Source organism: Platichthys flesus, chromosome 17 (genome assembly GCF_949316205.1).
Source record: "Platichthys flesus chromosome 17, fPlaFle2.1, whole genome shotgun sequence".
Classification (NCBI taxonomy): Eukaryota; Metazoa; Chordata; class Actinopteri; order Pleuronectiformes; family Pleuronectidae; genus Platichthys; species Platichthys flesus.
In genome coordinates this window covers 17,633,467-17,651,898 of record NC_084961.1, presented here as the reverse complement: position 1 = coordinate 17,651,898, position 18,432 = coordinate 17,633,467, and the positions used below count along the sequence as shown (strand labels likewise).

Genomic DNA, 18,432 nt, shown 5'->3' with positions numbered 1-18,432 from the left:
CACATTAACTGCAGCTGCAATAAACAGACAAACACTATGTTGCTCCTTCTATCTAGCTGTAAAACCTAAGCAGTTCTCACAGCCTCCCTGGTCTCACTGCATTAAACACTTAGCCAACAAGGGAAATAAGCTCAGATAGACACTCTTGCTTGGTTTCATACTCTGCAACTTTTTCTTTTCCTCTTCTTCTTTTGTCCGGACAATGTCCTCTTCAGTTTCTTTGGTGGCTCTGCCATGATGTCTAGACTGAGAATGGCAAGGTAGTTGTCTCTTGTAGCTACCTGCTAGCTCCGGCTCTTGTAGTTGGTTTGTGCTGTATTCTGTATAGCAGCTGGTAATGTTCCAGCACGGAACACCAGAGTTGCATAGTGCAGTTCCAGGTAACCTGGGGGTTCGGTGGCAATGACAGAAATGCTTTTATCCCTATAATGAGCTTGCATATCATCATAATAAATTTAAAGCTGTAATTTTAAGGTATAAAATGTGTATAGTGGCTTTAAGCTCAATTATAATCTTTTCTAATCAAGTCTTAAATCCGTATTGTTTATTAGACCTGAACCCCTCACACACCTTAATCCTGCAGTGAATGTTAACTTTTAATTCATGTATTTGTTTGTATTATTTGTGTCTCTGCTCTCTGAACACAAAGCTCAGACCTCCAGACACACACCATGGTGCTGCAGCTTCCTCTCTGTTGCAGCTTTTGATATTGCTCTTTTCGCCAATAAATCATAATTTCATCATTCTTTTTTCACTCTGACAATTTCAGCTTTTAATGTAGCAAAGCAATTCAGTTAAAATAGTTACACAGAGCCCTTACAGTGAAATCACAGGTTTTTTTTATAAATAGTCCAAAATGCACAATGGCAATATTTGATATATATGGTTACTTCCCCCCTATATCCAGGAGATGCAGCAGGAGTTATAGAGTAAATGTGTGCGTGGGCCAGTAACCTTGGTAGTGAAGTTGTGATTAATAGGCCAGACAATGTTTGTGATAAATAACAACCTTTTCTGACCTCGACATGTATTCATACACTCAACTCCTTCATCCCAGTGTAAAGGTCCTCGCCATCTTTATTACTTTATGTTGCTGTTGCGATTACTAATTTCTACATCCAGTAAAATGAAAAGGCAGAAGCTTTATAATACATCGGGAGGAGGCGGAGTGAAGAGAAGATGCTGCCCTAATCCCTTTGTATGTTTTCAACTGTACTCATTTCTCACACATTCATTAAACATGCATTATTCATCACCTCTTGCCGTCTCTAATCCTCTAACACCACTCTTCTTTTGCTTATACTGCTCTGTTTCTCTTTCTTCTCTCCGCCACGATTCTTTTTAATCTTGACACAGTAAAAAGAGCAAGACACCATGTTATCGATTGCTTGTTCACATGCTGTGATCCGCAGTATTTTTCTCTGAAGATCCCACATACATACCTGTAGCTAACAAATGTCTCTGAAAGGGGATGAGACTCAAGGTCCCTCTCTCGTTATCCATTAACCATTACCGTGCCCTACACAACTTTGAACTGAATGGCTGCTCTCAATGATAACATCTGTGCTGTCCTAGCACAAGCTCAGACCAAAAACACAACTGCTGTTCGGGAATAGGTGACTCAAACCAACAGATGAAGAGATGGATTTGTAGTATTTAAGTGGAGTATACCTGCAGAGTAATGCAGTTAACCTGAAAGTGTTACATTTGAAAAGCAAGACTGTGCATATTTATGCATTTAATACTGAGCTGGCTTATTTATATCACAAATTTCTCTGCCCGAGTTTTGCAATCCCCTGACTAGTCACCACGTTTGCGGTTTGACTGAAATGTCTCAACATTCGTCACATGGATTGCCATAACATTTGGTTCAGATGTTCATGTAATAATGTTAGTGATCCTCTGAATTTTCATCTAGCTACATTACTGGGTCTTATTCTTAGTTTGTCTAGATAAACGAATGCAGGCATACTGCTAACAGTATCTCAACAGTAAACATTATACACTAAACATAGGCTGTTAGCATTGTACGTCGTCATGCTAACATTCTTTTGAATTCAGCTCAAATCCCTGATGTGCGTAAATACCCTCTCAGAGCCACTGCATGGCTATAGAATATGTTAGGTCCATTTAAGACGTGTCCAAATCCACCCTTATTGGTTCATCAGCATGAAAGGTGCTTGATCAATTGTGCTAGGTGCATTGTTCACAGCGGTTGGCCTTCCATTCCCTTTAAAATCCTTGTTATTAATAGACTATATGTGAAGCAAGCTAGAGTGTTTTGCACTCGTGCATGTCTTCAGGGTCGTCGCACAAGGGTGCTGCAAACTGCAAATCAGTGAGAACAACCCTAAAATGCTATAATCATCTTTAGAGTCATGTATAGAGGCTGTGGCTGAGGGGTAGAGCGGTCGTCCTCCAACCTGAAGGTCGGCAGTTCGTCCCCATTCTTCTCCCTCTGCATGAGATGCTGAACCATGAATTGCCCCCCACAGAACAACAAAGCGCTGCAAATAGATGCACTGTATGAATGGGTGAATGTAAAACTGTACTGTAAAGAGCTTTGAGTGGTCATTGAGACTAGAAAAGTGCTATAAATACAAAACCATTTACCAAAACCATTAATATACAAGAGTCTGCAACTAAACCACATTATGTAATTAAGAGGTTAGGTTGAAGATCCAAAAGTTCCTTAAAACATTCCTGGTATTCTTTGTAGATGTATATGACTGTTTTGGTAACATTTCCATAAATACTGCGAATTACAGAACCACTGACTTCAGACCAGGTTAACTTAAGTCAACCAGGCAATCCCCTGCCGCTGCAGATCATGAAGGAATGTGCAGGCAGTGCACCAAACAACACTTCATTTTGAGACCAAACCGCCCTGGAACCTTACATGGGATGCAAGTGTGGATGCAAGGAAAATAACAACTGCATTGGTCTGAAACTAAAGCAAAAATACTAGTTATGTGTGCATTATAGGCCTTATTTGCCAACTTAAATAGACTTTGTTAGTTTAATGCATATGTGTTTTCTATATGTACCATTTGTGACCTGATTAATTACATGTGACTTCAATGAGACAAGGCTGGAGGATATAAAGTACCTCCAGCAGCAGCCCAACATCCTGCATAATAGAATGCCTAAAACGACTGTTGAATATCCCACTGGGGATAAGAGCCATCCCCTCACTTGGTAAAGTAGCCAGCCTCAGTTAGTCTGCAGGGAGGCTTCTCTGCTGTTGTTGATAGAGCAATCAGGGTAATTGATAAGTGGCTGGTAGTGAAGTAAACTTCCGTAATAAATCGAAATTCTTCATCTCTTCCAACTAGAGCCCTCTGTGGTGCTGCCTGTCTCCATGGCGACGGGATGCTGGTCTGAATTTGCGGAGTTGATGCAGAGTTGGATGCTTAATTTTCTGAGAGCGATGGAAAGCACACCCAGGCACTCATAGCAGTCTGGGGCCATCGTTCTGTTTATCTGCCTTACTTAGCAATCCTGCGCAACAACGACATGTCGGACTATGAAGCACTCTCAACTTTTCAATTGAATATAGTGTTGCAAGATAGATTACTCCATTATGATCCAATCATTTTCAAGAAAATATTATGCTTTTCCTGATCGCATTAGTTGCCAGGAAACCAAACCAGAAGCTTTTAAAAAGAGAGCTCATCCAATTTTTCTATTTGCTTCATTTTATTGAATTTTGACAACAATCTGAGTTAGGCTTTAAACGTTAGAAATTATTTCTACAACAAATGCACATGAATAAGCTAACACAGCAAATGACATACTATAATGTCAAGAATCCTCAGCAGACAATTGCCTTACACATTTCACTGTAGTTATTGTTTTTTTTTTACACAAATGTCAAGTTTTTATATTCACACAAGCTTTTCGGTATTAAGTATACAATGTAAAGCAGTTTTATAGCAAATAGACCAAATGGAAAAACATTTGATGACAATATTACAAGGTAAATAACAAATACTGTAAAGAAGGATGTGAGAGCAGAGGAGACAGATTAAAAATTCAATCAGTAATATGAAGTCTTCATTAACACTTCAGTAGCTCCTCTAACCTTTCTGAGCAACAGCCTCCGCTCTGCTACCTCACCTCCTACGTGCTTTCCTCCCAACTCTCCCACACACCTTACCCACACAGTGTCATTCATCAATAGCTAAGTTAAATAAAGGGAACATGATAAAACAAGGCTTTAATGAGTTACTACACAAAAATCACAGTGTTGTCCACAAACATTCATGGGGTTATTGACAAAAACCAGACCCTGTTTCCAAGTTTTACATGTAAGCACATTATCCATATTAAAATATCAAAGTTTGCCTTGTTAAGACAGATCCTGTGTTTGAGCGCCATAACCACACACGTAACCCTATAGTGACCAGGTGAGAATTTAAAGAACAAACTAAAATATATCTCTTGGAATGCAAGTCAGTTTTTCTTCTGATATCAGTTAATTTTTAACCTGTGAGGTTTTTTTTCCATTGAATGTTTTACAATGCTTATCAAATTCTCATTAATACTCACAAATAAAATCTGGTGAAGGTTCTGGTGACTGATTAACTGAATTAAATCTCATTATACAGAATATTTTAGTAATCACTTCTGATGGTGTGCTGCTGCCGCCTTTCTTGATGACTCTAATTTATGTGTATTAGGGGGTAATTTGGGAATTTTTTTGACATTCCATTTAATTGGCTGCTGTTTTCTCCTCCATATTTCATGATAGTGAAGGTCAAAGGGTATGGTAGCTGCAGGAGAAGAGTTTCATTACTGAATGGCCTGAGGTGTGAAAGAGAGTGATTGCAAATCTGCGCAGCCATTAAGCCAAAGTTAGACATTCGGCATTGATCGTAAAACGTGGATGCCTCCGCTACTCAGATATTCTCACTTTGTGCAACAAGATGGTGGAATTTTACTGAATGATCCTTTCCAAATCGACCATACAGAGCAAATTCAGTATCCAGTAACAATTTGAACATTTAAGAATGACAAATTATCAGCAGCGGGGCTAATTCTGCTCCTACAATTTTTCTTCTCCATGTGATAATTTTAAAGAAAATCAATTTAACTCACTCCTGCCCTTTAATCCTACTCTGAAAGCATTGATTAATCAAATGCGCTTTCCCCCCCCAAAAAATGATTTTTTTTTGCTAGGAAAACTATAGAGGCAGCACCTTTTTTTAAAGCTAGGCAGAGAGTCGGTATATAGAGTACAGTACACTTTAAATAACCACTTTCATTGTAAGACAAATATTTAGGAATGTATCACACTGCAAAATGACAATCTTCTGCTGTACAGAGAAAATCTTGTGTTTCTGTCATATGTTGGTAACTCTGGAGTTAACCCACAAGCAACTGTTGAATCTGAATCTTCCTCCTTTAGTTCTCAGTTTTTTCCATAAGCTTAATGCACTGCACTGAATTAATGAAGACTAGTGTGACGAAAGCACAAAATATCATAGGATGATCTTTTACTTATTTTTGCCTAAAGACAAATTGTTGAATTGTATAAGCTTTATATTATCTACAAATTCACAAAAAAAGTATTTACCTTGGCTTTATTTGGATTTATTTTCTGTTTGAATGTGCTCCTTCTGCATGCTTCAGAATGCCAACTTTACATTCAAGATATATTTAACATAATGTGTTAACATGTCAACACAACTGTATTAAGCCTTTAAAATAGTTTTACATGAGAGCAACAGCAATCAACTCTGCATTAATACTGCTGACTCATCGGTTATGCAAAGATGAAATGTTCATTAACTTCACAGCACCTATTGCCTATATTTATGCCTATAAAGAGATTAGTGTGAAGATCCATTGGAGTAAGTACATTACCCAGAATAATTTACCCCTCTGGTGAATGCCACTCAGTATCACTTCAATCTGCTGAAGATTTTCAGTGCGACAGATGACAGCCCTTTATACCCATTTAAATTATAGAGTAATAATCTTTCTTGAAGCAGTTTGTTTGCTGACATCAGGACAGTCATCTTTATCAGCACTTTGATGGAGCTACTCTCAGTTGAGGCTCTATGACTATATTTGATGTAACACTGAGTCCAATAAGGAGTCAAGTGTTGTTGGCTCCAACAGGATTCTTCAGTGGCAGGTTTTATCATTCTGCAGTGATTCTGCTCGGAGGCTCTCTTTGAGACTGACACCCTCCATGAAAGCTACTAATCTCACTTTCAACACAGTTGATTGTTGCAGACATTTACATCAGTCTAAGGCAGGAATGGGGAACCTTCAGCCAACAGGTTATATACGGTCTGCAAGACAGTTTGATCCGGCCAGCAAGGCATCTCATCAGTACAAAATAGGCAACTCAGAAATACAAAAACCATTCATGACAGCAATATCTTCCCCTCAGGGTGATCCCTTCTGGCTGTATGCCTGTCAGCTCACTGTCAGAGTAACAAAACACACATGTTCTAGTGTGTGTCATCACTGACAAACAGCATGGCAGATGTCAAGAAGAGATAAGATGATGCAAACTGTTGCGAAAAAGGCAAATCTCAAGCATTTTTACAGCTGGTAAAATGTGTAGCTCATCTTTGATGACTACTGCTCTTGGATGAAGTTAACGGTCTTCAGCGAAGATTGTTTGTTCGAAGTACAGCTTTTACAAGACCACATTTTGATAGAGACAATGCTACACAGGCAAGTTTAGCTAATAGCTATTCTTGTTACTGCTCAACCTGGCAAAGTCACATTTTTCTAAAGGGGGAATTACTGATATACATGATATTGAAAAAAAACAGAAGGGCAGCACGCAACAGTTTCAGTTTCAGCCATCATATTATAGAGGTAAGTGTGATATATGTTCAATAATTTAGTATCTGAATGGCTCTTGATCAGAAAGGTTCCCCATCCCTGGGCTAAAGAGAAAAAACAAAAGGAACACTAACCTCTATAAGGCTGTTTGTTTTGTGTTGATATAATGTTTTGTTCTGATGTGTAATTTCCTTCAAAGTACTCCATCACCACTATCTCTTTTGCGTCTTTGAATATACAGGCAAGTGTTTCTTAAAAAGACTACCAACGTCTGACTTGAAAAGGCCAATGTTTATACTGTTGCACAAGATTCATCTTGACAGAGCCTATCTGATTCAGTACAATGCACTTTGATGGGTTGTGTCTGCTCATGCATTCGTTTCTTGACAAGGCAGAAACCTGCAGGTGTTTCCTTGTCTCGTTTTTCATCATGAAAAAGTCCAGTTATCTTGTTGTTTTCTAGCTAGATAAATCATGGCGGTGGAGATTACATTTTTCTGTAACCTTGCTTTGTTATCAGAACTTTAATAGAAATGCAAGATCAGATTTAAAACAAATTTTCCAATAGTTTTTAGCTGTTCCTTTGACTCTCCAATATGTCAGCCAAACTGGAGACGACATGTTGTTTGATGGTAGTTTGACTGTATTTTGACAGCTTTGTATTATTCTTGTGGAGATATCTCAAAACTCTGTGGTGGAAATCTGAGTTTCCTCCGATTGCAGATCTTGTTGGATCCTCCTTGAGCAAGAGCCATGAGGGACCCAGTCCATGCCTAGTCATGCTGGCTTTTTCACTGCTTCTGTTGGAGCACAGACTGACACAGGCTCCCTGGTGGTGTTGCGGCCTCTGTTCACGCTGTTCTGCTCCACATGGGTGCGACAGGGGAGGCAGAAATCTCTGAAGCATCGCTTAAAATTTTCATCCAAAAATGCATAGAGGACAGGGTTGAGGCTGCTGTTGGTGTAGCCCAAAGCGATGCAGAGGTGCCAACTGGCTATCACCAGGGGGTTCCTCGTGTCTATCTCCACCATGGTCTTCACGATGATGAAGATGTGTATGGGGGTCCAGCAGATAATGAAGGCAGCCACAATCACCAGCACCATGCGGGTGATGCGGCGCATGCTGCGGTCTTTCTCTTTTGAGCCTGAAAGCAGGCGAACGCTCTTCAGACGAAGGATCATCAGGCCGTAGCATATGGTGATGACCATTACAGGTACCACAAAAGCAAAGATGAAGACGCAGATCTTCGTCACTGTGTCCCAATACCAATCCGGGTCAGGGAACTTCAGCATGCACATGGTTTTACCTGGAAAAGATGGCAAAATTAGTTAATTTAGGGTTACACTATTAATGCCATGAAACTATGAGAAAGGCATGGTTATGTAATGCTAGAAAAGAATGACTCTTTGCAGTGTCTACTTTGAAAAAAATTCAAGCAAAAAGTTGGCAATATCTGGAGACAAGATAATGTTTTTAGGTAACCATGGACTTTCATGCATGGGAGGTATTCATGGTGTGGCAAAGTAACTAAGATAATTATGCACTAAGTTGAAAAGCAGTGTCTAAGGGAACCTGAACTTGTCGGTAAGCGTTAACCGCTAAGAGAGTCTGCGAGAATGTGGCCAGACATTGTCAGTATCAGTATTTCTGAAAATCCATCAAACCAATCAATCATCTTATCCAACGAATTGGTGACCACACGAGTAATTAGGTGGAGGACAATCTTGCTCTCTCAGGTCCGGATTTGTGTAGCTCTTATCCCACCTGTCTTCCTTATTTGTAACTACTATACTACACACTGATCTATGGCTGAGTAAGGTCACGTGACTACCTCTAACATTAAATCCACTTCTTTGAGGCTGAAGCAATGAACTGTTGGTACTTATCTCTAACACTGAGTCACATTTACACTAGAGGAGTCAGGCTGTTGCTACATTGTTGAATAAAGCACTGGAGACCAGCAAACTGAAAAATTACAAGAGGGGCATTTAAGTACTAAATACCTCAGCGAAGGACCGCCAGTCACCTCAGGATACATTTAAATTCACTAGAACTGGATTTCAACCTCTTTGGTGGAAGTACCTAGCTTAAATTTAATAGGCCTAACAATCAAAGATTTAAGTTTAGATTTTACTAAATAGATAATTTAGTACTCTCCCTATCTCCCATGGTCCTATTGCAGCCACAACAAAACTCTATGAGCAAAGCTGACTCACTCAGCTCTATGGTCGGTTGAATAGTATTTCAAAAAGTTAACTTTTCAGTTGATCAGCCTCTGGCAGATGGACACTGGCATTCTGGATCATTTTGGGACCATGAGTGGGAGTGTACTCATATCATGGTTGTTTTTGCTTTACCTTTGTGTGCCATGTACCCTTTCATAAATGTCTTAAGGATCTTATCAACTGTTAATTACATCCCTTTTCCAGCACTTGCTGAGCCATGTAGAATCAGCTCTCACTCACAGCTGAATAAAACAAATGAAAGATTTAAAAAAAGACAGTCTAAAAAAATACAGACTCACCATTGTCTGCCACTTTGGTCACAGCCATGATGATAATGGGAACCCCAATCGCTGACGACAGCACCCAGATGAGCACATTGATCAGCTTGGCCTTGACTGGAGTACGAAACTCCAGCGCCCTGACGGGGTGGCACACAGCGATGTAGCGGTCTACACTCATCATGGTGAGGGTGAAGATACTTGTGAACATGTTGTAATAATCGATGGCAATTATAACCTTGCACAGGACTTCCCCAAACGGCCAAGTGTTCATGAGGTATTTGGCACTTTGGAAAGGCAGTGTGCTGGTGGCCAAGGCATCGGCAAGAGCCAAGTTGAAGATGTAGATGTTTGTGGCCGTCTTCATCTTGGTGTACCTAATTGTGATCGCAGAGCAGAGAAAAAACATTAACAATAAGGAGCTGTGGTAATGAGAGCAGCTGGGTATGAAAGTCTCTGTTATGGGATGTGGGGATTTGAAAGTATGGCTCAGATGAAGGTTTATGTCCCTTGCGCTATAAATGTGCAGTGCAGAATTGTGAATGCACAGTAACATGCTAATTCATCACAGCGATTTGAGATAATGGTTACATTTGGTTGGCCTCTGATTAAGCAGCTTATTTGCAGGGAAAGAACCAGAGAGCTGTGAAAAGAAAATACAACTGTACTCCTCTTGAGTGTGAGGCTTATTTCCACTCTGGAATCCATCATTAAAACCATGTCAGCTTTTCTATCCAGCATATAAATCTCAACTGATTTTCTGGGAAATAAATTGGGACATCCAAATCCAATCCAATTCTCATTCCCTGAACACCGAGACCAGAAGCTACAATATACCATATATTATACACTGCATTTTACAATGCATCATGCAGACTGTATATTATACCTTATAGAATGGCACATACTTATTATTTCCTTCTACTTTGTAAATTAATAATAGGTTATAACCCAACACACAAATGCAGACTCCACGGCGTCACTTGTTATCATTTAACTCATCTTCTCAGACAATAAAAATGAAACCAGATCTGTTCTGTTTGGGTTGAATCATCACCGTATGTTAAAGTCAGACACTTATAATAACAAATTACCATACGATCGACCACATCAAGCAGTGATCAATCGAACCAGGCAGATAGAGGATGGGAAGGAGGGGTTACATATGTCAGTGAGCTCAGTCAAAGATTATGCATGTAGCGTACTCTCATGCACACCCTGAAATACAGGCACAGAGAGAAACAAGACACATAGTGTGTTTTATCATGGCTATATGTGAAGGTGTAGACACCATAGCAGGAACCACAGGCAGTTTTGGGTTCTTTGGCAGGTGTATTTACATGTCTCTGTCACTGATTTTACAAGATTTCCGGAAAATCTGCTCAAGAAAATGCTTATTATACAGACTATTAGGTATCACTGGTGAGTGTGTAAAGAGATGGTGTCATGAATACAGTATCAGTCAAACATAGCACAGTGCAGACGTGACTTCAGCAGGATAATTATGTTAGCTTCATCTATTCCTCCAAGGAAGATTTACAGTCCTGTTGTCACTCCTCGCAGATTGTAACAGTGCTAATTGGACAACATGCTTTATCTACGCCATTATTTTCATTGCTGAACCTGTTTTCATTGCACTGTGTCACAATTTCAACATAAGTCTTTCATGGAAAAAACACAAAATTTAACCCACGACAATAGAAGTGCTGCGAGCACTTGATTAATTTCAAGCGGCTGATGGTGTGACACACTGTAGTCTCTCAGGTAAACTGACTCAGCACTTCCTGACAGTTATTGTGGCATCCTTCCTGTTTTTCCTCTTAAAGCTAGAGTTGATGAGCCTGGAAAAGCTATCAAAAGTATGCTGCATTTTAAAAGAGCACGCTCATTTGCTTTCTTTATAAGGGTATGTCTCTCCGGCTTAGCACTCAGGTCATTTGCAGTGGGAACATGGGTAGGGTGTCTGTTGAATAATTGGTCTCTTTATTTATTGATGGCTATTAGGATTTCAACAAGTAAGATAAGATGCGTATCAGGAACATCTTACCACCCCTACCTTTAACATGTGATTTAACCCATCAGAAACTTGGGCTGAATGGTTAATATTTATTTTTAGAGCTGATAAATAAATGATGATAAAACTAATTACGCCAACAGGATATTAACAGCTCATCAATTGTCATGATTCTCAGGAAAGCTCTGGCAAGTAATTTCTCTACAATTTCTAAGCAGAGTTAAAGATGTTTATTCAATACGGACGTCTGATGTTATGATATACTGAGTAAGTGGAAGTCCTACAGAGTGATTTCGATATGTTTCATGTTCATGTGTTAGGGCTCACTACAGAGTCTGCCTCATGTCCCTTTCCCATGACCTTCCAGTCAACTGCCCCATTTTATGTAGATTTAGAATACACCTCAATGGTGGAGGATGAAGTCAGCTCTATTTTTTGTTTTTGCCAATTTTTCAATCTTGACAAGAATAAACAGTAAAACGGTGAAGTCAGCAGCAGACAGATGCTTCAGAACATCCCCTTGCATGTTTGATCATCCTGATCCGACGCCTGTATAAGGGTTACACCTAAAGCAAAAGACAGAACTGAGCTTTTGATCGTTATGTAAGGTCTGTCTATGAAGTAGGCACTATATTAATGTGAAGCTTGGAACCCTTGGAAAACATAAACAAATAGGATTTGCTCAGAAAGTCTTGGACATATAATGACATCAGACAATATCAAATATCCTTTATAGCCTCAAACGCAACAAAGACTGTTCTTGTTTAGTTTTGTATCTCATCTATTTGAAGCCATTGATTGAGCACCTAAAGCTTGCCTTTTGACACTGCGAGAGGATTGTGTTTATGATCCGAGTCATGTTCACGAGTGAAACGTGATTCAAAAGACATCGCTTTCCACTCCGCCTAATCCAAACTGATGGGGCGGCCCCGCCACAAAGCATATCCAGCTCCAAAGCAAGCTTCCACTTCCAACCTCCCTTGAGTAACAAGAGTTAACGTGGACCGTGAAGCTTTACTTGCATCAGGTTAAAAGAAAAGGAAGGCTGCAAACTCCCATGTGACAGAGGGCTCTCTGGCCTTCATGTCTAAACAAACAGACAGCCTCCACTGACAGAGGAAAGTATTGACCAACCTCACCTCTGATCTCTGGAGGCAAGAACATGTGAACGATTTCTGCCTGTTCACCAAGATGGAGTGCCATTGATCAGAGTCCAATCGGCTGGTCATTAATACAATTCCCCCAGCTCGGCACTATGTAACTACCCACTTACCAGCAAGAGTTGCAACTGAGGTTATCCATGGCCTGTCCTGACACTTCAAAAACACAGTGAAAAGAAGAGCATCCAATAGGTAAACATATTGCTGTAGACAAACAAATAATATATTTGAGTACATTTATCCGAAAATATAAAAAGTCACACCTTTTCTCTAAAACTACAACTTGATATTTTTAACTCATTAGTTTTAATTATTCACATTGGATATTACTTATTTTCACCACATTTCCCATGATTATAAGATGATGAGATGGACGTATCTACACACAGTGTTACTTACACTATGTAAACGAGCAAGCATCCTATGCATCAGCCAAAACGAGATATACCTGCATCATTTTGATAGATTAGGTAACTCAAATAACACTGTTTTTACACATATACATTAGTTTTACTGTAATCTGTACCGGAGACTAGAGGCTATTCAACTCATCAGTGCTGGCACATGCATTGAAACAATAGTGTGGGGATAAGTCTGAATATGTGAGACTGTAGTTTGACTGGTGTGGAGTTTCTGTTGGATTCTGTTGTGCTGGAAACTGCTCATTTCTTGATGTTAGCAGACTCCATAACAGCAAATAACCTATTATAACCTAAATTGCCATTAAGGCAACATTGTCAGTAATACAGAATTAACATTTTTAAAGTTTATCCAAAAGCCTAGATTTCTATATGTTGTTTCTAAGCCTGTTGTTGCTTGTAATTGTACTAATAAAATGATTATTAAAATAAGAAGCCTTTATCCAGTACATCTGAGCACCCCAAGATGACTCCTCTTCTGCAGGCTGGACAGTTTTCACAACGCAATGTCACAAATACTGTAAATCTCAAATATCAGTTTTGTTATTTCACAACATGAAAGTACAGCCCGAATTAAAGGCTCTGTCTATTTCCATATAAATATCTAACGTTGAGCATTATTGAGACAAAAGTGACTGGTTAAAGCACCAGATCATTTAAATATACACTTTCATACAAACTAATCCAGCCCTCCACTAGCCAGGCATCAAATTGATTTCAAATGGGGGCCACTTGACAATAAATTGCCAGTTCCTATCTAATAGGTGTGATGCGAGGAATGGGAGGCGAGGTAGGGGTTTGCTGGGAGATAAGTGGAGCCGTGTGATGCTGACCTCTCCTGCGTGACTGAGTGGACCATCTCCAGAGGGGTCCGTATCAGCCTCTCCATCAGCAATCAGACTGAGGGCCCTCTGTGTCACCCCAGTTCCCCAAACCACATTGGCGTGAGCATCCATGCAGACGCTGCTATGAATGGGGTTTGTCTGCATCTGAGTGTCTCAAGTACCCAATAATCTAACTGGAGGGAAATATCCAAAATGTATAACCTTTGCTCTGTTTATATACTGCCTGATGTGGCAGGAAAATAAATCAAAGCAGGATGCTTTCTAATGGGCTGTCGTAATGGGCTTAAACATAATCAATTCTGGTCTTTGATTAATCTGTGAAGCCCTTTATCAACACAAATCACCAAAGACACTCTTGTTCCAGCTTCTTATCTCATTTTGCATGCCGGTAGCAGACTTCCTTGTTATAAAACTTCAGGCCCACTTGTTAATTTTTTCAGTGGCTGTCGTCCACATCTCATGGTTTTGCTCAGCTGATGAGGTTTGTTAAATTTTCCTGTAATGGCTTGGATGCCACCTCATGACAAGTTGCATAGTCCAGTCACGTGATAACAGCTGAAAAGTAATAACAGTGCTCATTTATGAGGCAGCCCATTAGATATGGTGGAAAGATCCGACAAGAAAGCTTTATCATGAACCTTGAGTTGAATGTTTTGGCCAAGGTACCATTTTGAGTTCTGGAACCAAGAGTGCTCCATTCTGATTGGCTGGATGATTCAGACTAACTTGAAGTACTAACTAAGATGTAGGGACCTCGTTTGATGCTCGTATTAGACTATGTGTAGGAAACAGCAACAGGGAAGATTTGGTTATTTGTGTAACAGACCACAGTTGATCCGTGATCAGCACCCAGAGTTCTGATTAATTGCAAAGTTTACATATTATATACTGTTTTATTGTTGCTGTCACTTTTTAAACTAATAAATGAGGAAAATGCAATCCACCAAATGGTAAAAACAGTAAGAAGAGAAGCACCCCCCCAGCATTTAATCACTGGAGCATTTTGGCTTCCCAATTAAATATACTGACTACTAGGACCAGGCCACTGTTTCCTACATTATTGATTAAGTCTTTGACAGTAACATGGGGTGCACACGGTCTGCTCTCATGTGCATTAGAGCCCAAGTGACAGCGACCTCCAGTAAATAACACTGGCGGATACAAACCCAGCTGCAGCTGAAACTATGAAGTCTGACTGTTTTATTGGTAAAAGCTTTATGGAGGATAGCACAAGCATGTGTGACCAAGGGAGCATGAGGCAAATAACGATGCAGACAGTGTCTTTTTTGGGGGGAAATGCTGATCCGAAAAATAATCTAATGCGAAACTCAAAAACGTGATCAATCCAAACCCTGAATTCTATTATCCAGTGCACCACCAGTAACCACCACCAACAACTGAAAAAGCTAATGAAATAAAAAAAGAAAATGGCATGACACCCAAAAGTAAATCCAAAAAACAATCCATTTCCATCACCCCCTGGTGGCTGGCTGAGGTATAGGTTATTAACTCTGCCCCTGCCATATTACCAGATGGAAAATGGACCTCACTTAAAGTCATATCTGATGTATCATCCCTACGTTGCTCCTTACATCAGTATCAACAGGTGTCACTACAGTCAAAGTCTTTGAGGATTGAAACTTTTAGCTGCATATTTGTAACTATGCCTCTGACGTTATGACTTATTGTTTATAGTTAGTGTAGACTAAATCCAGTGAATTCACTTCAGTTTTCAGGTGAACAAATCAACAATGTGCACCAAAGCACATTAAACTACAGGAAGACGAATGTTTTTGCATGTGCAAGTCAGTTGTTTGAATTTTTTTACACATCACTGTATCTGTATCACAGGTTTGTGGTCTGAACTCGCTGTCTAAGCTGAGCAGCTGTTCCACTGCAGATAATACATTCTGACCAGGATGGTTAATGTGTTCAGTTTCCCTCTGCCTCTGTCTGGCATCACTGAAGAGTCCTCTCATTCACACGAAACACAGATGCTAGGCGAAGCGTTGTGCTCTGCTTGAATCACTGCATTTCCCCAAGCTCCTGTCAATCCCCTTTTTTTTTCCCTTTTAACTCCATCACTCCCTCTTCTCTTCCTTGTCTCATGTGTTTTGGCCTGCCCACTAATTTCACTCCGACTTCTTGAAAGGAAATAATGGGAAGACTTTCCTGTTTCACTATCTAAAGCTTAGCCTCAAAAGCATTCCCTGGAGTATTTTTACCTGTGGTATACTTTGCCTTTCTTTTTTTTCCCTTGTCACTCGCACTGTAAATGTTGAAAAACAACCAAGGTTCATTCTACCTGATTGTTTAATTCTTTGGCCTGGCTGCAGTTATTAATGCTTCAGGTGATATTGGACGAACATGTTCAGGGAATGTTTGAGATTAGCAGGTAATTGCCGGGATGATAGACGACAAGCAGAGCTGCTGCTAAATATATAAGCTGTTTTATTTCTGACAAGCTTACAGGTTAGGCCTGAGGGGCTTCTTGGGAAATGACAGAATGCTTGTATCTAGTGGGAAAGTGGTTAAAGGCTTTTTTATATTGTTTTTTGAGCTGAATGGGGAACGGCAACTGTAACCTTGGATAAGAAATGATGCTGCAAACATCCACTAATGAACAAAATCCATTTACACCAGAAAAACTATATTGGTCAACACAGACCACATTTCAAGAGTTTAAAACCACCATGACTACTTTCCATTAAAATTTAAGCCAAAGATAACACATTCAATTTAAAAACAGGAATATGGCCGGCTTCATTACTGTTTGTGAGCCAATAAGGAGACCAGCCTATGACGCAGACTTTAGTTTATAGCGACAGGGCCAACAATCCCATCAAACCAGAACACAGGAGTGCACATTTGATGGTCCACACATCAGAGTGAGCTAATGGTGAAACTTGTTTCCAGCAGCCCTCTTTGTCCGTGGCACAGTCGAGTCAGACTGAATTGAGAGAGGGAGATAACAGGTTGGACCAACCTTCTCCTGCATAAAACTTGCACATGTTGTCACTTGATGCAGGAATAATTCAAAAACAATTCCATTTCATCTGCAGGGAACCCTGGGTCTCTTCTTTGGGACATGTACACAAATAGAATGCAGCAGCCAGCAATGCATGCAGGGACAATTAATACTCCATCTCATCTAAACCCATACATGAGAGCGAGAGAGAGAAGGGGCGGGGGGGGGGGGGGAGGGATTTTATTTTGAAAGATTTTGGTCAGTGAAATATCCATTATGAGGTTCTACTAATTTTTACAGGTTTCTAAACAAATCTATACATTATAATTCTATATGTATGTTTGTGTCTAGAAAGAGTTGGAGTTAATTTAATCTTTCAAACCTTTAGATGAATTAGATGCAATTTTTTTGGGCTGCTTTCAGTACTTTTAAAAAAATGAGAGAAATGGATTAAGAACAAACATACGATTCATGTTTTGGATTAAAATGCAACAATTTAGTTTTAATACTCGCAGTACTCAAATTTCGTTCATGCGCCATTATTTTAGGATTATCATAAGGCTAGCATAATAAGAACAGCGAGAAAAACTGAGGAGCGCAGTTTCACATTTAATTTTGGGCTGTGCAGCTCTTATCAAATCTCATTCCAACTTTGACGCAGGTGGCACGCTCAAACCCAAAGACTGTGATACGAACAGTGTTTACCTGACCACCCCGTACATGACGAGGATGTTGCCCAGGAGTCCCAACACGCAAATGACGGAGTAGAGCGCCGTGATGGAAATGGCTATGATCATCCCCCCGGCGCTCCGCACCGGGCTCTGCAGCTCCGTGTAGTTCTGCAGCCGGTCGTCAACCAAAAAGCCCTCGTCCGGGAAGGTGACATTGTAGGGGATGACAGAGTAGAGGTCGGACAGGGAGATCTGAGCTCCGGGGACCGTGAAGGGCTCCATGCTGCGCGCTCGCTGTGGCTCTGTCCGCTGCGGCCGTAGCGCGGAGAACTTGCTCACACAATCAGGATTTATACGTGGAGTTGTCCGGTGGAGCAAAGTGTGTCCGAGTTTCCAAAGACAGTGAGCAGAATCAAAAAGGTCTACATGCAAAGAGTTGAGAATACTGATCCAGATGGAGGAGGAGGAGGAGAGAGTGTACCTCAGGCAGGGTCGGCTGCATATGGGTGCGCGTTTGCGCGCGTGTCTGTGCGCTCTGGCTGTGTGCATACATCTTATACTCTCTGATCCCCTCCTTAGGGTCTAGGGGCTCATTTGCGCCAACGTAAATGTCGCGCATTTCCTTTGGTGTCAACACTCAGGGAATGGCCATGTGATGGCTGCTCCCTGCCTGAACCTACAGTGAGTATCTGATACAATCATATTATACAATCACGTGGGTATTTGTATCTTTAGAACAAAGATAGGCTCAAGAACATTCTTGAACTGATTGAAGAGTATCAACCAATCACAATCATCGGTGCAGGAAAAGATAATTCACACTTCTATGAATGGATCCATCTATATATCCCTTTGGTCTATGTGTGTGGTGAACCTCAAGGCAGAGGAAGCAGCAGGCTTACATATCTGAATGCAGGCACATGGTTGAAACTGGTTACAATCTTTTTAGTCTCTTAAAGGGGACATATTATGCCCATTTTACCGCAAGTTGAAATGGTTCCTTGGGGTCTTAATGAAATGTTTTTACATGAAATGTAAAAACAT

At 40.3% G+C, this 18,432-nt stretch overlaps 1 protein-coding gene across 1 annotated transcript; it reads right to left on the bottom strand.

Annotated features, from left to right (window-relative positions):
• Nucleotides 1-3,698: 3,698 nt before the first annotated feature.
• Nucleotides 3,699-17,753, bottom strand: oprd1a (opioid receptor, delta 1a). Its single transcript, XM_062409110.1, has 3 exons — nucleotides 17,423-17,753; nucleotides 9,333-9,688; nucleotides 3,699-8,114 (listed from the first exon to the last, which is right to left on the bottom strand). The coding sequence occupies exons 1-3, from the start codon at nucleotides 17,668-17,670 to the stop codon at nucleotides 7,585-7,587; spliced, it is 1,134 nt and encodes a 377-aa protein (XP_062265094.1). The 5' UTR covers nucleotides 17,671-17,753; the 3' UTR covers nucleotides 3,699-7,584.
• Nucleotides 17,754-18,432: the final 679 nt, after the last annotated feature.